At 36.3% G+C, this 14,590-nt stretch overlaps 3 protein-coding genes across 7 annotated transcripts; 2 read left to right on the forward strand and 1 right to left on the reverse strand.

Annotated features, from left to right (window-relative positions):
- The first annotated feature begins 248 nt into the window (after window positions 1-248).
- meiob (meiosis specific with OB-fold) lies at window positions 249-5,070 on the forward strand. 4 transcript variants are annotated; one of them, XM_056255381.1, is made up of 14 exons: window positions 249-364; window positions 638-711; window positions 940-997; window positions 1,075-1,206; window positions 1,372-1,444; window positions 1,553-1,748; window positions 1,902-2,002; window positions 2,102-2,154; window positions 2,238-2,333; window positions 2,446-2,544; window positions 2,652-2,796; window positions 4,090-4,276; window positions 4,519-4,605; window positions 4,687-5,070. In XM_056255381.1, exons 2-14 carry the CDS (start codon window positions 640-642, stop codon window positions 4,813-4,815), a joined length of 1,428 nt encoding a protein of 475 aa, XP_056111356.1. In that variant the 5' UTR covers window positions 249-364; window positions 638-639; the 3' UTR covers window positions 4,816-5,070. The 4 variants fall into 4 exon arrangements, with proteins under 4 accessions (XP_056111356.1, XP_056111354.1, XP_056111355.1 ...); XM_056255379.1 differs by lacking the exon at window positions 249-364 and having other exon boundaries at window positions 449-711; window positions 2,446-2,529; XM_056255378.1 differs by lacking the exon at window positions 249-364 and having other exon boundaries at window positions 453-711.
- Window positions 5,071-5,105: 35 nt separating this feature from the next.
- Window positions 5,106-10,210, forward strand: mlst8 (MTOR associated protein, LST8 homolog (S. cerevisiae)). Of its 2 annotated transcripts, none has more exons than XM_056255382.1 (9): window positions 5,106-5,229; window positions 5,443-5,599; window positions 6,558-6,609; window positions 6,728-6,890; window positions 6,970-7,045; window positions 7,141-7,293; window positions 7,703-7,827; window positions 7,943-8,106; window positions 9,293-10,210. In XM_056255382.1, exons 2-9 carry the CDS (start codon window positions 5,471-5,473, stop codon window positions 9,409-9,411), a joined length of 981 nt encoding a protein of 326 aa, XP_056111357.1. In that variant the 5' UTR covers window positions 5,106-5,229; window positions 5,443-5,470; the 3' UTR covers window positions 9,412-10,210. The 2 variants fall into 2 exon arrangements, with proteins under 2 accessions (XP_056111357.1, XP_056111358.1); XM_056255383.1 differs by having other exon boundaries at window positions 5,122-5,229; window positions 5,453-5,599.
- Window positions 10,011-14,459, reverse strand: bricd5 (BRICHOS domain containing 5). The gene is made up of 6 exons (XM_056255385.1): window positions 14,259-14,459; window positions 13,497-13,625; window positions 13,267-13,413; window positions 13,082-13,189; window positions 11,601-11,754; window positions 10,011-10,105 (listed from the first exon to the last, which is right to left on the reverse strand). Exons 1-6 carry the CDS (start codon window positions 14,310-14,312, stop codon window positions 10,011-10,013), a joined length of 687 nt encoding a protein of 228 aa, XP_056111360.1. The 5' UTR covers window positions 14,313-14,459.
- Window positions 14,460-14,590: the final 131 nt, after the last annotated feature.

Below are 14,590 nucleotides of genomic sequence, written 5' to 3' on the forward strand. Positions count from 1 at the left end.
TGTGTGTGTGTATTTCAACCGAATTGTTCATCCGAAATCTTAATAGTTTATTGAATCCTGCATGAATGTGTTTATGTTATTGTCTGCATCATAAATACATAATTTATTGAAATTGTTCCTATTACATAAAAACTGTCTTTTTATTTTGTTTTCCGCTATTAAAATCTGAATTAAAACAATTATTTTTGTTTCATTTGTTGTTGCTGTTTTTAAATATTAGCAGCAGTGACAGCTTAGGTGACATCATGTCTTGAACCGCCAAAATGACGCTGCTCCGCTCCCGCTCGTAAGAAGAAACGGTCACATTTCTTCATAGCTCGGAGTCGAGAGAGAGACCCTTCATTCTTCGCGTGCCCTTGACTTTGTAAGAAGTGAGAGATTTTCCTCGAAACTTAACCAATTATAAAAAGTTGATTAATTATTTAAAGAGTATTTTAATTATATAACGAGTTATATAGATTACAAATTAAGTAACAATTAGCAGCGAAACTCTTTTACCTCAGCGTTAGTTCGTCAGGTCAGTAGGAATGTTGCTAACTTTTTATGTTTGTTGATAACTCTCATTTGCTAGTTGGATATTACTTATTGGAATTACATAGTCATGAGTGCTTTTCCCGTTGTGTCACTGTTGTTACAGAGATGAAAATGACGTACGCTCCAGTACAACGATATGTGCCAATATGTGACCTAAACATAAACATCACACACTCGGTGAGACTTATTGAGGCAAATAAGACTTGTTCTTGAGTGCCTGGTTATGGTGGTATCGTAATTTTAATGAATAATTGGCCAATTACATAGTACATTATTTATATCTGTTTATTCTAGGCTACTTAGTTTTGTAATGATAAAATGGCTTTTAACAAAATTGGTCTTTTAATGCATGTAAGGAATGTTTTCAATTAGAAAAATAAGGCCTTTTTTTGTTCATTTTTCCAGAAAGTGGTTGGAGTAATAATTGGGAAATCTGATTCAAGAGGATTTCCAGACAGGAAAAGTTGGTTACATTACAAATTTCCTGGTTTCATTTTATTATATTTTATTTTTTTTAACAGTCTTTTCTTTTGATTTCAGATGTTGGCTCTGAAAGGTTCACATTCAGCTTCACCGTAAAAGATTCACCAGAACATTTTATCAATGTGTCTGCATGGGGAAACGAGGATTACATCCAAGGACTGAGCAGTTGCTTTCAGATTGGGGATTGTGGTGAGATTTAGCAGTAGTAATCATTAATTTTAGATGTCACATTCTTGTGTTAACAAAACTAACTACTAATAATAGATGAAATAAAAAAAATAAAAAAAAACTTATAATAATAGATGACCTACATTGAACTGAAACTGTGAGCCAAAATAGCATCTTCTGTTTTAGTTGTAATTGAAAATCCCCTCGTTGTGACCAAAGACTATGAGAAAGAAGAAAGATTTTGCCCTTCAACTCCCAGGTAAACAAAAAAAAAAAAGAGAGGATAAAATGAAAAATCACACCTAACTAATAAATATTCTGTATCATACTGTATTTGTAAGTGATACATAACCATATTTCATCTCAGTACCTACAGGCTGTTGGTAACAGAGACTCACTCAAGCATTAGAATATGCTCAGATTTAGAAACAGAGGCCAGGATTCTGCCGCTATTCCACATGCCAATTAAAGACCCAAGGGACTTCTATTCATTGGGAGACATTACTGCAAACGGACAGAGTCTGGATGGACACATTATTAACATGCTAGCAGCTTTGCAGTCGGTAAGATTCCAACAATATACTGTCAGCCCTTCTCACGGATGTCAGGGAAGTTAACATACCCTGACATCCGTGACTGGTGGGCAATAAAAAAGCAATTTTCCACCCTGCAGATGTAAAGATCCTTTTCAGTGATTGAGATTTTGTCATCCAAAGGTTGGAGAGGAGAAATTCTTCTCAAAATCTGATGGGCGTAAAGGACAGAGGCTAGAAATAAAGCTCTTTGATGACACTGGGACATCATTTCCTTTAGTGTGGTGAGTAAAACTGCATGAATTCAGTTTGTTTTTTAAAATTAACTGCAAACATCAACGCCAAACACTAAATAAAGTCATTTAATTTATTTTTTCATCCAGTTGGGATAAAGAAACCATTCGGCTGTTACAAACACTGACACAAAGAGAAGCAGGTAATGTTTATTTGTATGTTTATTTTCCAATTGCAATTTCTAATATGTGAGGAATTTAATTAATTATACTTATTTTTTCCCAGTGCTGTTTATTGCAGATGCTCGCATCACCTTTGACAGTTTTCGTAGTTGTATGATAGCAACAGCGACCTCAAAAACAATCATAACCGTCAACCCTGGTAGTGATGTGATACGCTAGATTAAAGAATCTATTTAAAAACTTACTATTGTAATGTTTTAACAATCTGACTTTATCGTTAAAATCCTTATATTCTTTCAATTGCATTCTAGATACAGCAGAAGCCAACCAGCTGTACACGTGTATAAGGGAACTGTTAGAAGCCGGAGGACTGGATGACCAAGACATCCTCTCAGGTGATGATGTGCCATGTAAGTCGTTTGATCTATATACATTTAGACCTCTACATCAACAATGCAGTATGTGTAGCTCATAGAGTAACACACAGTAAAACTGTATCCTTACATTTATTTCTCAGTGGATTCCATTAGTGACGTTCTGACTGTGAACCAACTCAAAGCCAGAAGTCAAGAACATGCTGATGTCTTTCATTGCATAACATATGGATTCATCACCACTCTTGATCTAAGTTCCTCCATCTCCAAAGTCATTCGCAAGAAATGGTAAGTGTGCAATGCTTTGACAGTTTTGTACAATGACCTAATCAGGGTTCCCACGCATGCTGGAAAATTAGAGAAAATGTCAAATCTCCTGTTTTCTTTTAGCCGAGAATGAAGAGTTTATTGCTCCCTGAAACATTTACCGTTAGTTGCAGAAAGTGCTGTGTTCAGGGACGCTGAGATTTGACACGTGAGAGAAGTATTTTGAATGGTCTCATATCGGCCCTTGCATCAGGTAGCTAATGTTATTAACTGTTAAAATGTTTGCACTTTGCAGCAAATGTCAACTGGTAAGCAGCTACCTAACCTTAACATTTAATTTATTAATTTACTAACTAATAATTTGTATGCATAATATAAGGCAGGGGTCAGCATGGCAACCTACAGCAGTGACACAGCCTGTTTTATTTAGTTCTGATTGATGTCAAAAGTACTTTGGTACTATTTCTATACTGAAATTGAAAAAAAAAAGGTCCCGGCTGATAGGTGACTAATCTGACTATAGAGTATCAAAGGTTTCTAGTTACAACGTGTTTTTACAGCATTATGCATTGTAGCCAATGTTGAGCACATGAACACAATGACCAATAAGAGGTGTTTAAGAAGTTAATTAGAATCCTCTCAATAGTGCTCTATATTATAAAGGGTTAGTTTGCCATATGTACATAACCCATTCACCATTTGAATAAAAGTTGTATTTTTCACGCTGCTACGTACACACTGCAAAGTTTCAGGAGGGACAACCATTTTTAAATGTGGAAATGAATCCAAAATTGTGTTGATTGACAGTGATAACCATAGCTACAGAAAAGACAAAAAAAGTCTTATAAGTCAAAATAAATGTGTGCATTAAGTGAAAATGCAAACTAATAGACCTGCCGGTAACAAGTACATGTTTACATAAATGTTTGACGGCTACATGCACATTTTTAATCTGTTATTTACTTATAATTATTATTAACAGTAATAATTAATTGGCTTTTGTTTAATAATTTTATTTTCAAAAAGTAAAATTTCCAATATTTTTTTGCTATGGTATTGAAATTGGTTTCGAGAATCATTTGTCATACTGTATAATTAAAAAATATTAAATAACTGATTTCATAGTTAAGTCATGGCTATAAACTGTACGTCTTTTAAAGACTTAAAAGGAATATATTACTTTAGTGCCTGATCCTTGTCTATTATTGCCGCCGTAGTGAAATCGAAAATGTCCTAGAAAATGATCACTGAAAAAGAGTGGTAACCATGCCTAATGTTCACAAACCTGAGTTTAATAAATAATTTCTCCACTAGTGCCAAATGCAAATTTCGAATCAGTGAGGAGATTCAGACGTGTTCCAATGATGCCTGTCCAAATCAAGGACAATCGCTCCAGGCTACTACAGGCTTTGATCTGCTGCTGGACATCAGTGATCACACTGGCACTTTGCAGTCGTGCAACTTGGCAGGAACAATGGCTGAGAAAACCCTGGGCTGTAAAGTGAGCGCATCTAATACTTGCATTAATGCTGGTCAAGACTCTGTAAATGTATTTACAACTATTTTGTCTCTGACAAAAACCTTTGTGCAGTGATACCACAACCCTTGGGGTCATTCACCTGACCTGTGTCTAACATTATATAATAAGTAAACATTTAAACGAACTGTGTAAATAATATATTATAGAATTTGTATGTCTGTGTGTACTGTAAAGAATAAAAGTCAAATATTTTTTCTTGACAGACAGAAGCGTTTTTGTGTCTGTCGGAGTCTGAAAGGACAATTCTGCAGTGGAAGTTCCTTCTGGAGAGATGCAAAATTTATCTAAAGGTTAATCATGTGGACCATTTGCCACTTATTTTCAATATTGAATATTTAAGGATGTAATTTAATCTTCTTTTTAAATTGTAGGTTCTTCCATCTCCTAAAAGCAGAAGTGGAATGAGGGCAAGGATTTTGTCATGTGCACTCGCTGACCCCGTTGAAGTGAAACAAAACCTTGCCTCCTCTGTGGTTGGATGGTGTTTTGCAACAAAGTGACAAAACATGGTTCCTCATGTGAAATCAAATAAACTATATTAAATTCCAACTTGTATTAAATTCACTTTGGTTCAAATGCATATGTAGTGACTAATAATATATGTATTTTTTGACATTTTGCTCCAATGTCGCATTTGATTTCATTGTATTGTAACTGGTCTATAAATTAATTAACTTGATGTATGTTTCTTTGCATGTTTGTTTCAAACTAATTTTGCTCAAATGCGTTAACTAATAAAAACAATGAATACTGAGCACTGCCTCGGAACCTTTTATTTAGGAATTGTTTCTGTGAGGACTGGTTTGGATGGAGCGCCGCTTAGGTTTGACGTTTGTAAATAATGTTCATTTCGCTGTTGAGATCATAGTTTTACATTTATCTAATCGACTTTCTAGTGTATTATTCGCCCTCAGGTAAGACCATTGACTCTTTCTCTTTTTTCTAATCAAGTTTGTCCAATTGCATGTTTCAGAGAGCATTTTAACACCATAAAAATAATATCAAGCTATCACAACAGATTGTTCTCTTGATCTTGTTGCCAACAGAAACAAGTACATTAAAACGTATCGAGGTATATTCATGAATTTTCAACAGCCACTGCTAAAACGAGTCATTCTCCTGCGAAGTTGTGGTTAGGTCTGGATTGAGTTCATCATGAATGTGAATCAAGGCACCGTGGGCAGTGATCCGGTGATTCTCGCCACTGCTGGTTATGATCACACCGTGAGATTCTGGCAGGCTCACAGCGGCATCTGCACAAGAACCGTCCAGCACCAGGACTCTGTATCCTTCACCAACAACAGCGTTCACTTTCAGGACTACGGTTCTAAACACAATTAAAAAGTTCACTTTGTATTAATGTCAAAATAGAAGTTTTGGCTAACACTTTATTTTAGTGTCCTTGTTACATGTACTTACTGTAGTGTAGTATTAACAGTAAATTATGCATAATTACACGTAACTAACCTAACCCAGACCTATTCCTAACCCAAACCAAGAACATGTTGTTAATTAATATTACTTATATGGTACACTACTTATATAATTACATATAAGTATTATACATGTACATATAATTACATGCTAACAAAGTCACCCTAAAATAAAGTGTATTATTTTTTAATAATCTTTTGTTCTGCTTTACAATTATTTTAAAGTGTTGACTAACAAAAATGTAAAGTACTTGATTATAATTTTAACTGTAGTGCGTTATTCAGTATTAGTATACCGGTTATACAATTTAAATGTACTAAATTGCAACTTCATCATTACAAATGTGTAATTACAAATCTATTTAAATAGATGACATACAAATTTCAATAGAAATAACAGTTAATTTCAACATATACAAGTGTATTTTAGTAATCATAAATGTCTGTAAGTACATTCAGAAGTACACTTTAAATATTTGAAAAAATCAGATGTAATTATGAAATTACATATAAAAATGTACTTTAGTCCTCCTTAAGTGGGTCAAAAATTGTACACTGCAGTTCATCTAATTGCATTTAATAAAATTTTTAAATATAATACATTTTCATTTAATTGCAAAGAACGTGATTAAGTTTATTAAAACATTAAGTTCACTTTGCACTTAAGTAATTTTTTTTAAAGTATAATATTTCTGTAATAAGTACTCTCTCTTTTTTTTTTTAAAGAAAAATATTCCAACGTGTACTTCTTTTTCACAAGGGACAGCTGGTACAAAAAATACTTTAAAGATGCTTAACTCAAACACCAGCAGGTAAATTCTCTTGAAGTAACGCCTGATAGAAGCATGATTGCTGCTGCTGGTAAGTTCAGCATGCACCTCATTACATATAAAACTACAAACAGTGCAAACTCTTTTTGTTTTCTTTTGTTCCTATACTTGTGTAGTTTTCACACTGTACTTTTGTTCTTGCATTTCAGGTTATCAACACATACGTATGTATGACTTAAACTCAAATAATCCAAATCCTGTGATCAATTACGACGGTGTCAGCAAGAACATCACGTCTGTCGGCTTTCACGAGGATGGTCGGTGGATGTACACGGGTGGGGAAGACTGCATGGCTCGCATCTGGGACCTGAGGTAGTGAAAGCTTTCTGCTGTATGTATAAAGTCTGTTTTAAGATGATTTAAGTGCTACTTAAGTACTGTTTTCATTCAGGTCAAGAAACCTACAGTGCCAAAGGATATTTCAAGTCAATGCGCCTATTAATTGTGTGTGTCTTCATCCCAATCAGGTCAGTTGGATAATATTTCATTATCTGCTACTGATGCTCACAATCAAACCAGTCGAACAAACAAGTACATTTTCTCTACATGTATTTTGCTTTAGGCTGAATTAATCGTTGGGGACCAAAGTGGTGTTATCCATATCTGGGATTTGAAAACAGACCACAATGAACAGCTCATCCCAGAGCCAGATGTGTCCGTCAATTCAGTCCATATTGATCCTGATGCTAGTTATATGGCTGCAGTCAACAGCTCGGTCAGTAACCAATAGCAGTCCTTAAAGGGATAGTTCAACAAAAAATGAAAATTGTTTCATCATTTACTCACCCTCATGTCGTTCCAAGCGCATAACTCTTTAGACATTGAATGTCTATCCACCCAAAACTTTGATTCTTCAAAACGTGGTTTATAAAGAGATCGTAAAAGAAATCCATAATATCTCTTTATGAACCGCCAGAGTTTTGGGTGAATAGACATTCAATGGAGGAACCTTCATTGGAACGACATGAGGGCAAGTAAATTATGACTTTTTTGGGTGAACTATCCCTTTAAACCTTCAAAATGCCACATTACTAATGATGTTGTGCTAATGTGTACTGCATATATTTATGCAGTACACATTTATTTGTCTTTCACTGGTTTGGTTTATTTGTCTTTCACTGTAGGGCAACTGTTATGTGTGGAATTTAGCTGGAGGGATAGGTGATGAGGTGACACAACTGATACCCAAGACCAAGATCCCTGCCCACAAACGCTACTCGTTACGCTGCAAATTCAGCCCAGACTCCACGTGAGTGTCTTGCAAAACACTAATCTGAGGAACAATGGGAGAACAGTGAAAAATTGAAATAGTTGATTACAACTATTATACAAATCAATGCATCATTTTTTCGTCTCTTTGCTAGATTACTGGCCACATGCTCTGCTGACCAGACCTGTAAAATTTGGAGAACCTCCAACTTTTCTCTAATGACAGAGTTGAGTATTAAGAGTAACAACCCTGGAGAGACGTCCCGAGGTTGGATGTGGGATTGTGCCTTCTCTGGAGATTCACAGTACATAGTTACAGGTGAACACACTTTATTTTACAGTCCTGTTCTGCATGTCTACATACAATGTACTTATTGTAGTAACTGGGTAATAACTAGGTACTGGTCCTGAAACTACCCCTAAACCTAATCTTAACCAATGTAGTTAACTTATATTACTCAGTACTTTGTTGGAAATAAAGAGCAACCAGTTTTGTGGTATGGTTAGGTTTAAGGGTGTAAGAGAAGGATCAACAGTGTAATTGCAGATGTTACTAAAGAAATTAATTACATTTTTTAAATACAAGTACAATGTCACAACATGTTTGTACACAATAAGTGCATTATAACAAACTATTAATTTAAATGTTAGTACAGAGTACTTAAAGACACTAACCCCCAGTTTCACAGACTAGGCTTAAGGCTTGTCCCCGACTAAAATGCAATTTTTTAACTGAATGCAACTTGTAATGACATATTTTAAAATATGTCATTGTTTTGTCTCAAGATCCACACCAATAAGTAATAGGTGTACTAAGGCCTAATCCTGACCTAATCTTAAGCCCTGTCTGTGAAACCAGACCTTAATATAAAGTGGGTCCAACAACGACAAAGCAACTATTGCAAATCCATTTTTTCTTCGTGTCAGAAGTACCACAAGCACTTGAAGTACGTCAACAAATAGGAGGAAGCATAATTTTACTGTCGGGAATTTGTCGCGCCACATCCAGTGTAGACAGCATCAGTACTGATTATAATGGCTTTTTTCGCGTCGTGCCGTGCCGTTCGCGTCTGGTGGAGACACAATATAAGAGATTATTTTGTGTTGTTGTTTTGATTTGGTTCTGGTTTGGCTTGTTTTTTTTGGTGTTGAATTCTGCCATGAAGAATGTTACACAAGATAAAAATACTTCATGCTAATTATTCTGGTCAGTGGTCAGAAGTTTACTTCCTCTTTCTTAATAATGTTTGGGTAACACTTTATTTCACAGTGTCCTTGTTACATATGTTACATTTACTTACCGTAGTAATAATAGTAAATTATTCTTAATTCGTGACTGTTATACCTATTTTTTCCCTGCATGTCGTGTTTTCTCCATGCATCAGGACAGTGCTAAATAAGAAATTTAAAATATGTTTTTCATTTTTCTTTCACAACTGTATGTTGCCCTCAGTGGAATCATTTGAAGCGTTCCTGCTTATATGTTAATTGTTGTGGGTTTTCAGCGTCCTCTGATAACCTGGCACGTCTGTGGTGTGTGGAGACCGGAGAGATCAAACGGGAGTACAGCGGCCATCAGAAGGCTGTTGTGTGTTTGGCCTTCAATGACAGTGTCCTTGGATAGTTTGCCGAAGAAACTCATGGATCTATGAACCATCCTCATGGTATTAAATGGACTTGTTGCATTAATGATAACCCCTTAATGGCTATGATGATGAAGACTGAGCAAAAAAACTGTCAAAATGTTGTATCCTTATCATTGCTAATTTAAATGTTTGGTAGGATACATATACTTTGTTGCATATACCCAGTAATTGTATGCATCCACACATTTTGCCAATTAATGTTACAGTAGCACAATCCGAATACATTTAGCTTTTTGATTATTATCCAGACATCACTGAATGATTCCCTTCTTGAATTAAAATATATGAGTGATTGAACACAATGGTGCTTTATTGTAGACCAGCAGTGTTTTCCATTACTCATCTGCATCAGGTTACAGTCTTTGAGCCAAGTCATGTTCAAACCACTGCAAAAATGGGGCTAAATACAAGAGAGGATGAAGATAAGGATTTATCAGATAACATGACAAGATGGTTCTGGCCTTGTTGCCAGATTGGCATTAAATATGGCATTTGTTTAGCCTTTCCAGTTGCTCTCGTCGATGTCAAGACATTTGTTTGTTTGCCTGGCATGTGCTGGTACACTGGTACAGGAATGTCACTCTGGCAGGTAGTAGAAACACACAGAAACGCAAATGTTGCTGGGGAAGCAGATGTCGATGCAGAAGTAAATAAGTCTTTGTTTCCCGGGACCTTCAGAAAAAAAAAGGAAAGAAATCTCAAGGTTCTTATTTCTATAGATGTGCCGCTGACAATCATAATCAATGTCCTGTTCCTTGTTCATGCTCTGCTGGTTGTCACTCTAAAAAGGTCACAACTCCATCTAACTGGAATACTGGATCAGGTTTCTGTCACACTGTGCTCTTTATTGAGAAACTCAGCATGTTCTTGGCTTGTTAAATGTCTTCTGTACATTTCTTGTCACAAAAATCAATTGATACAATGTTTTAACATTTTATTTAAACGTACAATGTACAGTACAATTTTAGCTTAGTATAGCATTTGTGGTATTAATTACCACTAAAATGTATTTTCTCCTTTTCTTTAATTTTTTTTTTTTAAATCTGGGTTACATTGAGGCACTTACAATGGAAGTGAATGGGGCCAGTTTGTAAATGACAAAGTACTCACTGTTTCAGTAGTATAGCAACAAGATATAAACTTTGCGTTTTAACATGATTTCAGTGTAAAATAAAAATAAATCCCTTTTCTACCTTTCCTGTGTGAAGTTATACCCAAATTTACAACTTTCTCGCCATGGCAACGTAACACCTAAAACAACCATAAAAAGGTTAGTAATACAAACGTTTTAACACAAGAATGCAGGTTTAATGTAAGTGTTTATGGCCTGGTTTTAGAGACAGGGCTTAGATTAAGCCAGGATTAGGCCTTCAGTTCAATTCAGGACATTTAAGTAGCTTTAATAAAGTGCCTTTGAAAAAAAACATTACTGGTGTGCATCTTGAGACCAAACAAGGGCATCTTTTAAGATATATCAGTGCAAGTTGCTTTCAGTTAAAACAGCTCAAACATGCATTTCCTTGTCTATGAAACTAGGGGTAAATGTCTAAAATTATATTCACTATATTTCTCAAAAAATTGGCCACTTCCACTGTACATGCTTCACTGTAACATTATGCCACAAATGCTGTCATTTCATTGTTTTTTTATGTTTTTGAAAGTCTTGCATTCATTTGATCAAAAATACAGTTATAAATGTAATACTGTGAGATGTTATCACAATTTAAAACAACTGTTTTCTATTTTAAAATGTAATTTATTCCTGTGATAGCAAAGTTGAATTTCAATGTGAGTGGCGTGTCGGTTGTAGAGAACCTGCTCCTGCTTTAGTGTCCGCATAGTAAAGGAAGTAAAAACGAGAGAGAAACAGGGACGAAGAATTCCAAAAAAAAGTCACAGAGAAAAAGGTCAGAATATGTATCATAGAAAAGTAATGATTTGGTTTATGGACATGCCAACATGATCCCTTTTCTTAGAAACAAGAGCAAGCAGCCATTACGCCAGTCTTTAGTGTCACATGATCCTTCAGAAATCATTCTAAAATGCTGATTTGATGCCATTATTATCTATATTGAAAACAGTTGTGCTGCCTAATATTTTTGAGGAAACTGTTATACTTTTTTTCTGGATTCTTTGATGAGTAAATACATGTTTGACATAACCTTACCATCAGATCTTCTAGTCCAGTACACAGAGGCCTGCTGACAGAGGGACTGAAGAGGTTCTTGAAGGGTGGAAGCTTCAACACGACTGCCGGGCAGCACTCCCAAAAACTCGGTGTGTTTTTCAGTCTGATTTCCCACCACCCAGACCTGACGAACCTGTGAGAATCATCACATATCTCACTGTATATCATTGCAGAGTAAATTATCCTCTAATGCTGTGATACCGACTCACCATATTGTTCCTGTGTGAACGCAAACACTGTATAACTCTTAAATGTATAATTGTGTCTGAGGGGTTTAAGTGTTTCCTCTAGTACAAAAGCCATTTGTAATTACACCACTTACTCCACTGAGAGATCAGATAGACACTTGTTAAAGCGGACTGATGCTTGAGCGAGCCTGAGACAAGCAGTTTATGCCTATCAATAGCTCATTGTGCACCAAAAATTGGAAATCTTGTTCAAAAGGCTATTGACCACGGATTGAGTTTCCAAAAAGTTTTCTAATGGCTTTAATCAAACGCAATGATGCAAAAATCTCAACCGAGACCAACGTTTTAAGTGGTCAGCGATACTTATCGGTTCAACAACCCATGCCATTCTGCACAGATCATAACCCAGCGCATGAATCTTGTTAAGTGCTGAGAGAAGTGTGTCCAGCACAGGTCTCTGCTCTGTTTGCGGACGGGAGCTCTGTCTTTCCAGTAGTGACTTATAAGAGGAAAAAGCCAACAGAGTGGCCATTGTGCACCCTGTGGTCCTATCCTGTAACGCGATCCAGCCAAGGTGGATCAGATGGTCTGTGGAATTCGGACTCGGCTACACTAAAACCCTCCTGAGCTGGTGCGGTCCATTACTCCCTTTCAGGAGTCACGGAGGAGAAAGCAGCCAAAAGTGCTCTCTAATCTTCCCAAGAGCACTGGGGTGGAGCTGCGTTCAAGTGTCAGTCAATTTGCCAGCCAACTTTACGTTTAAATGGCATATAGGGTCTTAGCTGCTGAATGTGACCCGGTTAAATACGCCGTAGCAATTGGCATTCTCATTCATATGGTAAAAATAGGAGACTCGACAATTTACTCCTGTGATGGCAAAGCTGAATTTTCAGCAGCCATTACTCTTCAGTGTCACATGATCCTTCAGAAATCATTCTAATATGCAGATTTGGTGCTCAAGAAACATTTTTTACTATTATCAATATTGAAAAAAGTTGTGATGCCTAGTATTTTTTGTGGAAACTGTCATACTGTCTTTTTTCAGGATTCTTTGATGAATAGAAAGTTTTAAAAAGAAAGCTTTTGAAACATCTTGAAAAGTCTTTACTGTCACTTTTGATCAATTTAATAAACCTTACTGACCCCAAGCTTTTGAACGGTTGTGTGTATGTATATATTCTATATTTAATATAATGTATTATTGCAGGTTAACATATCAGATCTTTTGGTCTGGCACAAAACTAGGAAGCTCGACAAGTAGAAATCTTTTACCTGTTGCTCCGTCTTGTTTAGTTGAGATTGCACATTCTCGTAATCCAAACTTTCCATCCGGCGAAGAAAGCAGCTGTCTTGGTTGTCAGGTTTATAGCATACCAACCCCTGAGGAAGAGAGATAGGGAAATGTAACCGAGCTTTAGAGGAAAAGCCTAATCTGTGCAGAAAGAAAAGAGTCTTACATGTCTCATGTCAAAAATCACAGTGGAGGTGTAGTTGACATGGGAAGTCACAGAGTAGGTCACTACATTGTTGTGCTTGTCAATCAAAGCCGACTGATTGATCAAGTCGCCCATGTGATCGGGAATTCTGACAACCTGCAGGGAAGACTGTGGAAAAAGGTTTGTTTTCAGTGCTAACGTGTTTAATGAAGCTTGAAAATGTTCACATTTTGAAATGCTCAGACTCTTACTTGTGTCTTGTGCTGAAGCCCTAGATGTGCCGTCACACTGAGAGCAATGATAACAATGAGCAGCATGGCAGTGAGACTGCACCAGAGAACTTTGTGAGGAACCCTGGAGGAGCTGATGGGACCACAGTGCTAGAAAATCCAAACACACATTCATCTCCCTCCGAGTAACATTTAAGGCCATTGCACATTCACATTATAGAATATTTATGGTTTGTACACATAAGCAAGACATAAAACAGAGCTAAGCAAAACACAAACTGACATATTTGTGCTACACTCTTAAAAATAAAAATTCCAAAAGGTTGGTTTTGCAGTGATGCAATAGAAGAACCATTTTGGGTTCCCCAAAGAACCTTTCAATGAACAGTTCTTAAAAGAACCATTTTTTTCTTAGTGTTAAGAACATCTTAATAATCTAAAGAACCATTTTTCACTACACTGTAAAAAAATGTTTGTTATCACAACATTTTTTCTTTTGTAAAATTTACTTGGATAATCTATGTGGTTCAGATAACCTAATATTTTGAGTTTCTGTTGATTAAACCAATCTCTTTCATTGTATTAATTGAAAGGCAACCAGATTATTTACTTTTTTAAGTAAAACCAACAATATATATTTTTTTACAGTGTATATAAATTTGAACAATGGAAAGGTTCCATTGATGCTAAAGAACAATAGATTCCAATTAAGAACTTTTATTTTTAAGAGTGAAGCATGTTTTCTGCTAATTGAAACAACAATATAACCACATTAACTCTCACCATGCTCTGTGGGTCCTCCAGACCGGCTTCTGAATGCTTCCAGCACCTCACCATTCTGCCCTGTTTTACTTCTCCTCACGGTATACCTGTCTTAATCTTTTGTGTATAAGCCAATGTTCATGACTGAGACTGACCAGCAGAGCCTGCAGTATAGGTGTCTAACTTTTCCCTGCCATCCTCTGCCCCCCACCTCTTGCCACACACCAGGTAGTCCAACCCACTGGCTGACTACCCCTATACCAGACAATAGACAAAGGGGACAGGTAGATCGGCACTGTGGACAGGGCTTTTCGTCGCAGAGACAGTTTTAAGGCATCGACTGGCCTTGCCTT

The sequence above is a fragment of the Rhinichthys klamathensis genome, unplaced genomic scaffold (assembly GCF_029890125.1).
Source record: "Rhinichthys klamathensis goyatoka isolate OS25496 unplaced genomic scaffold, OSU_Roscu_1.1 h1tg000121l_1, whole genome shotgun sequence".
NCBI lineage: Eukaryota > Metazoa > Chordata > Actinopteri > Cypriniformes > Leuciscidae > Rhinichthys > Rhinichthys klamathensis.

What these genes read in the sequence shown, in the direction of transcription:
- bricd5 (XM_056255385.1), bottom strand. Translation starts at nt 14,312, where the DNA reads ATGGTGAGGTGCTGGAAGCATTCAGAAGCCGGTCTGGAGGACCCACAG. An exon ending in TAAACAAGACGGAGCAACAG is followed by an intron (nt 11,755 to 13,081) that starts GTAAAAGATTTC and finishes TGATTCTCACAG; the next exon opens with GTTCGTCAGGTCTGGGTGGT. An exon ending in CTGGACTAGAAGATCTGATG is followed by an intron (nt 10,106 to 11,600) that starts GTAAGGTTATGT and finishes TTTTTTCTGAAG; the next exon opens with GTCCCGGGAAACAAAGACTT.
- meiob (XM_056255378.1), top strand. Translation starts at nt 544, where the DNA reads ATGTTTGTTGATAACTCTCATTTGCTAGTTGGATATTACTTATTGGAA. An exon ending in ACATCATTTCCTTTAGTGTG is followed by an intron (nt 2,003 to 2,101) that starts GTGAGTAAAACT and finishes TTTTTCATCCAG; the next exon opens with TTGGGATAAAGAAACCATTC. An exon ending in AAAGTCATTCGCAAGAAATG is followed by an intron (nt 2,797 to 4,089) that starts GTAAGTGTGCAA and finishes TTTCTCCACTAG; the next exon opens with TGCCAAATGCAAATTTCGAA.
- mlst8 (XM_056255382.1), top strand. Translation starts at nt 5,471, where the DNA reads ATGAATGTGAATCAAGGCACCGTGGGCAGTGATCCGGTGATTCTCGCC. An exon ending in TGGCTGCAGTCAACAGCTCG is followed by an intron (nt 7,294 to 7,702) that starts GTCAGTAACCAA and finishes CTTTCACTGTAG; the next exon opens with GGCAACTGTTATGTGTGGAA. An exon ending in TTCACAGTACATAGTTACAG is followed by an intron (nt 8,107 to 9,292) that starts GTGAACACACTT and finishes GTGGGTTTTCAG; the next exon opens with CGTCCTCTGATAACCTGGCA.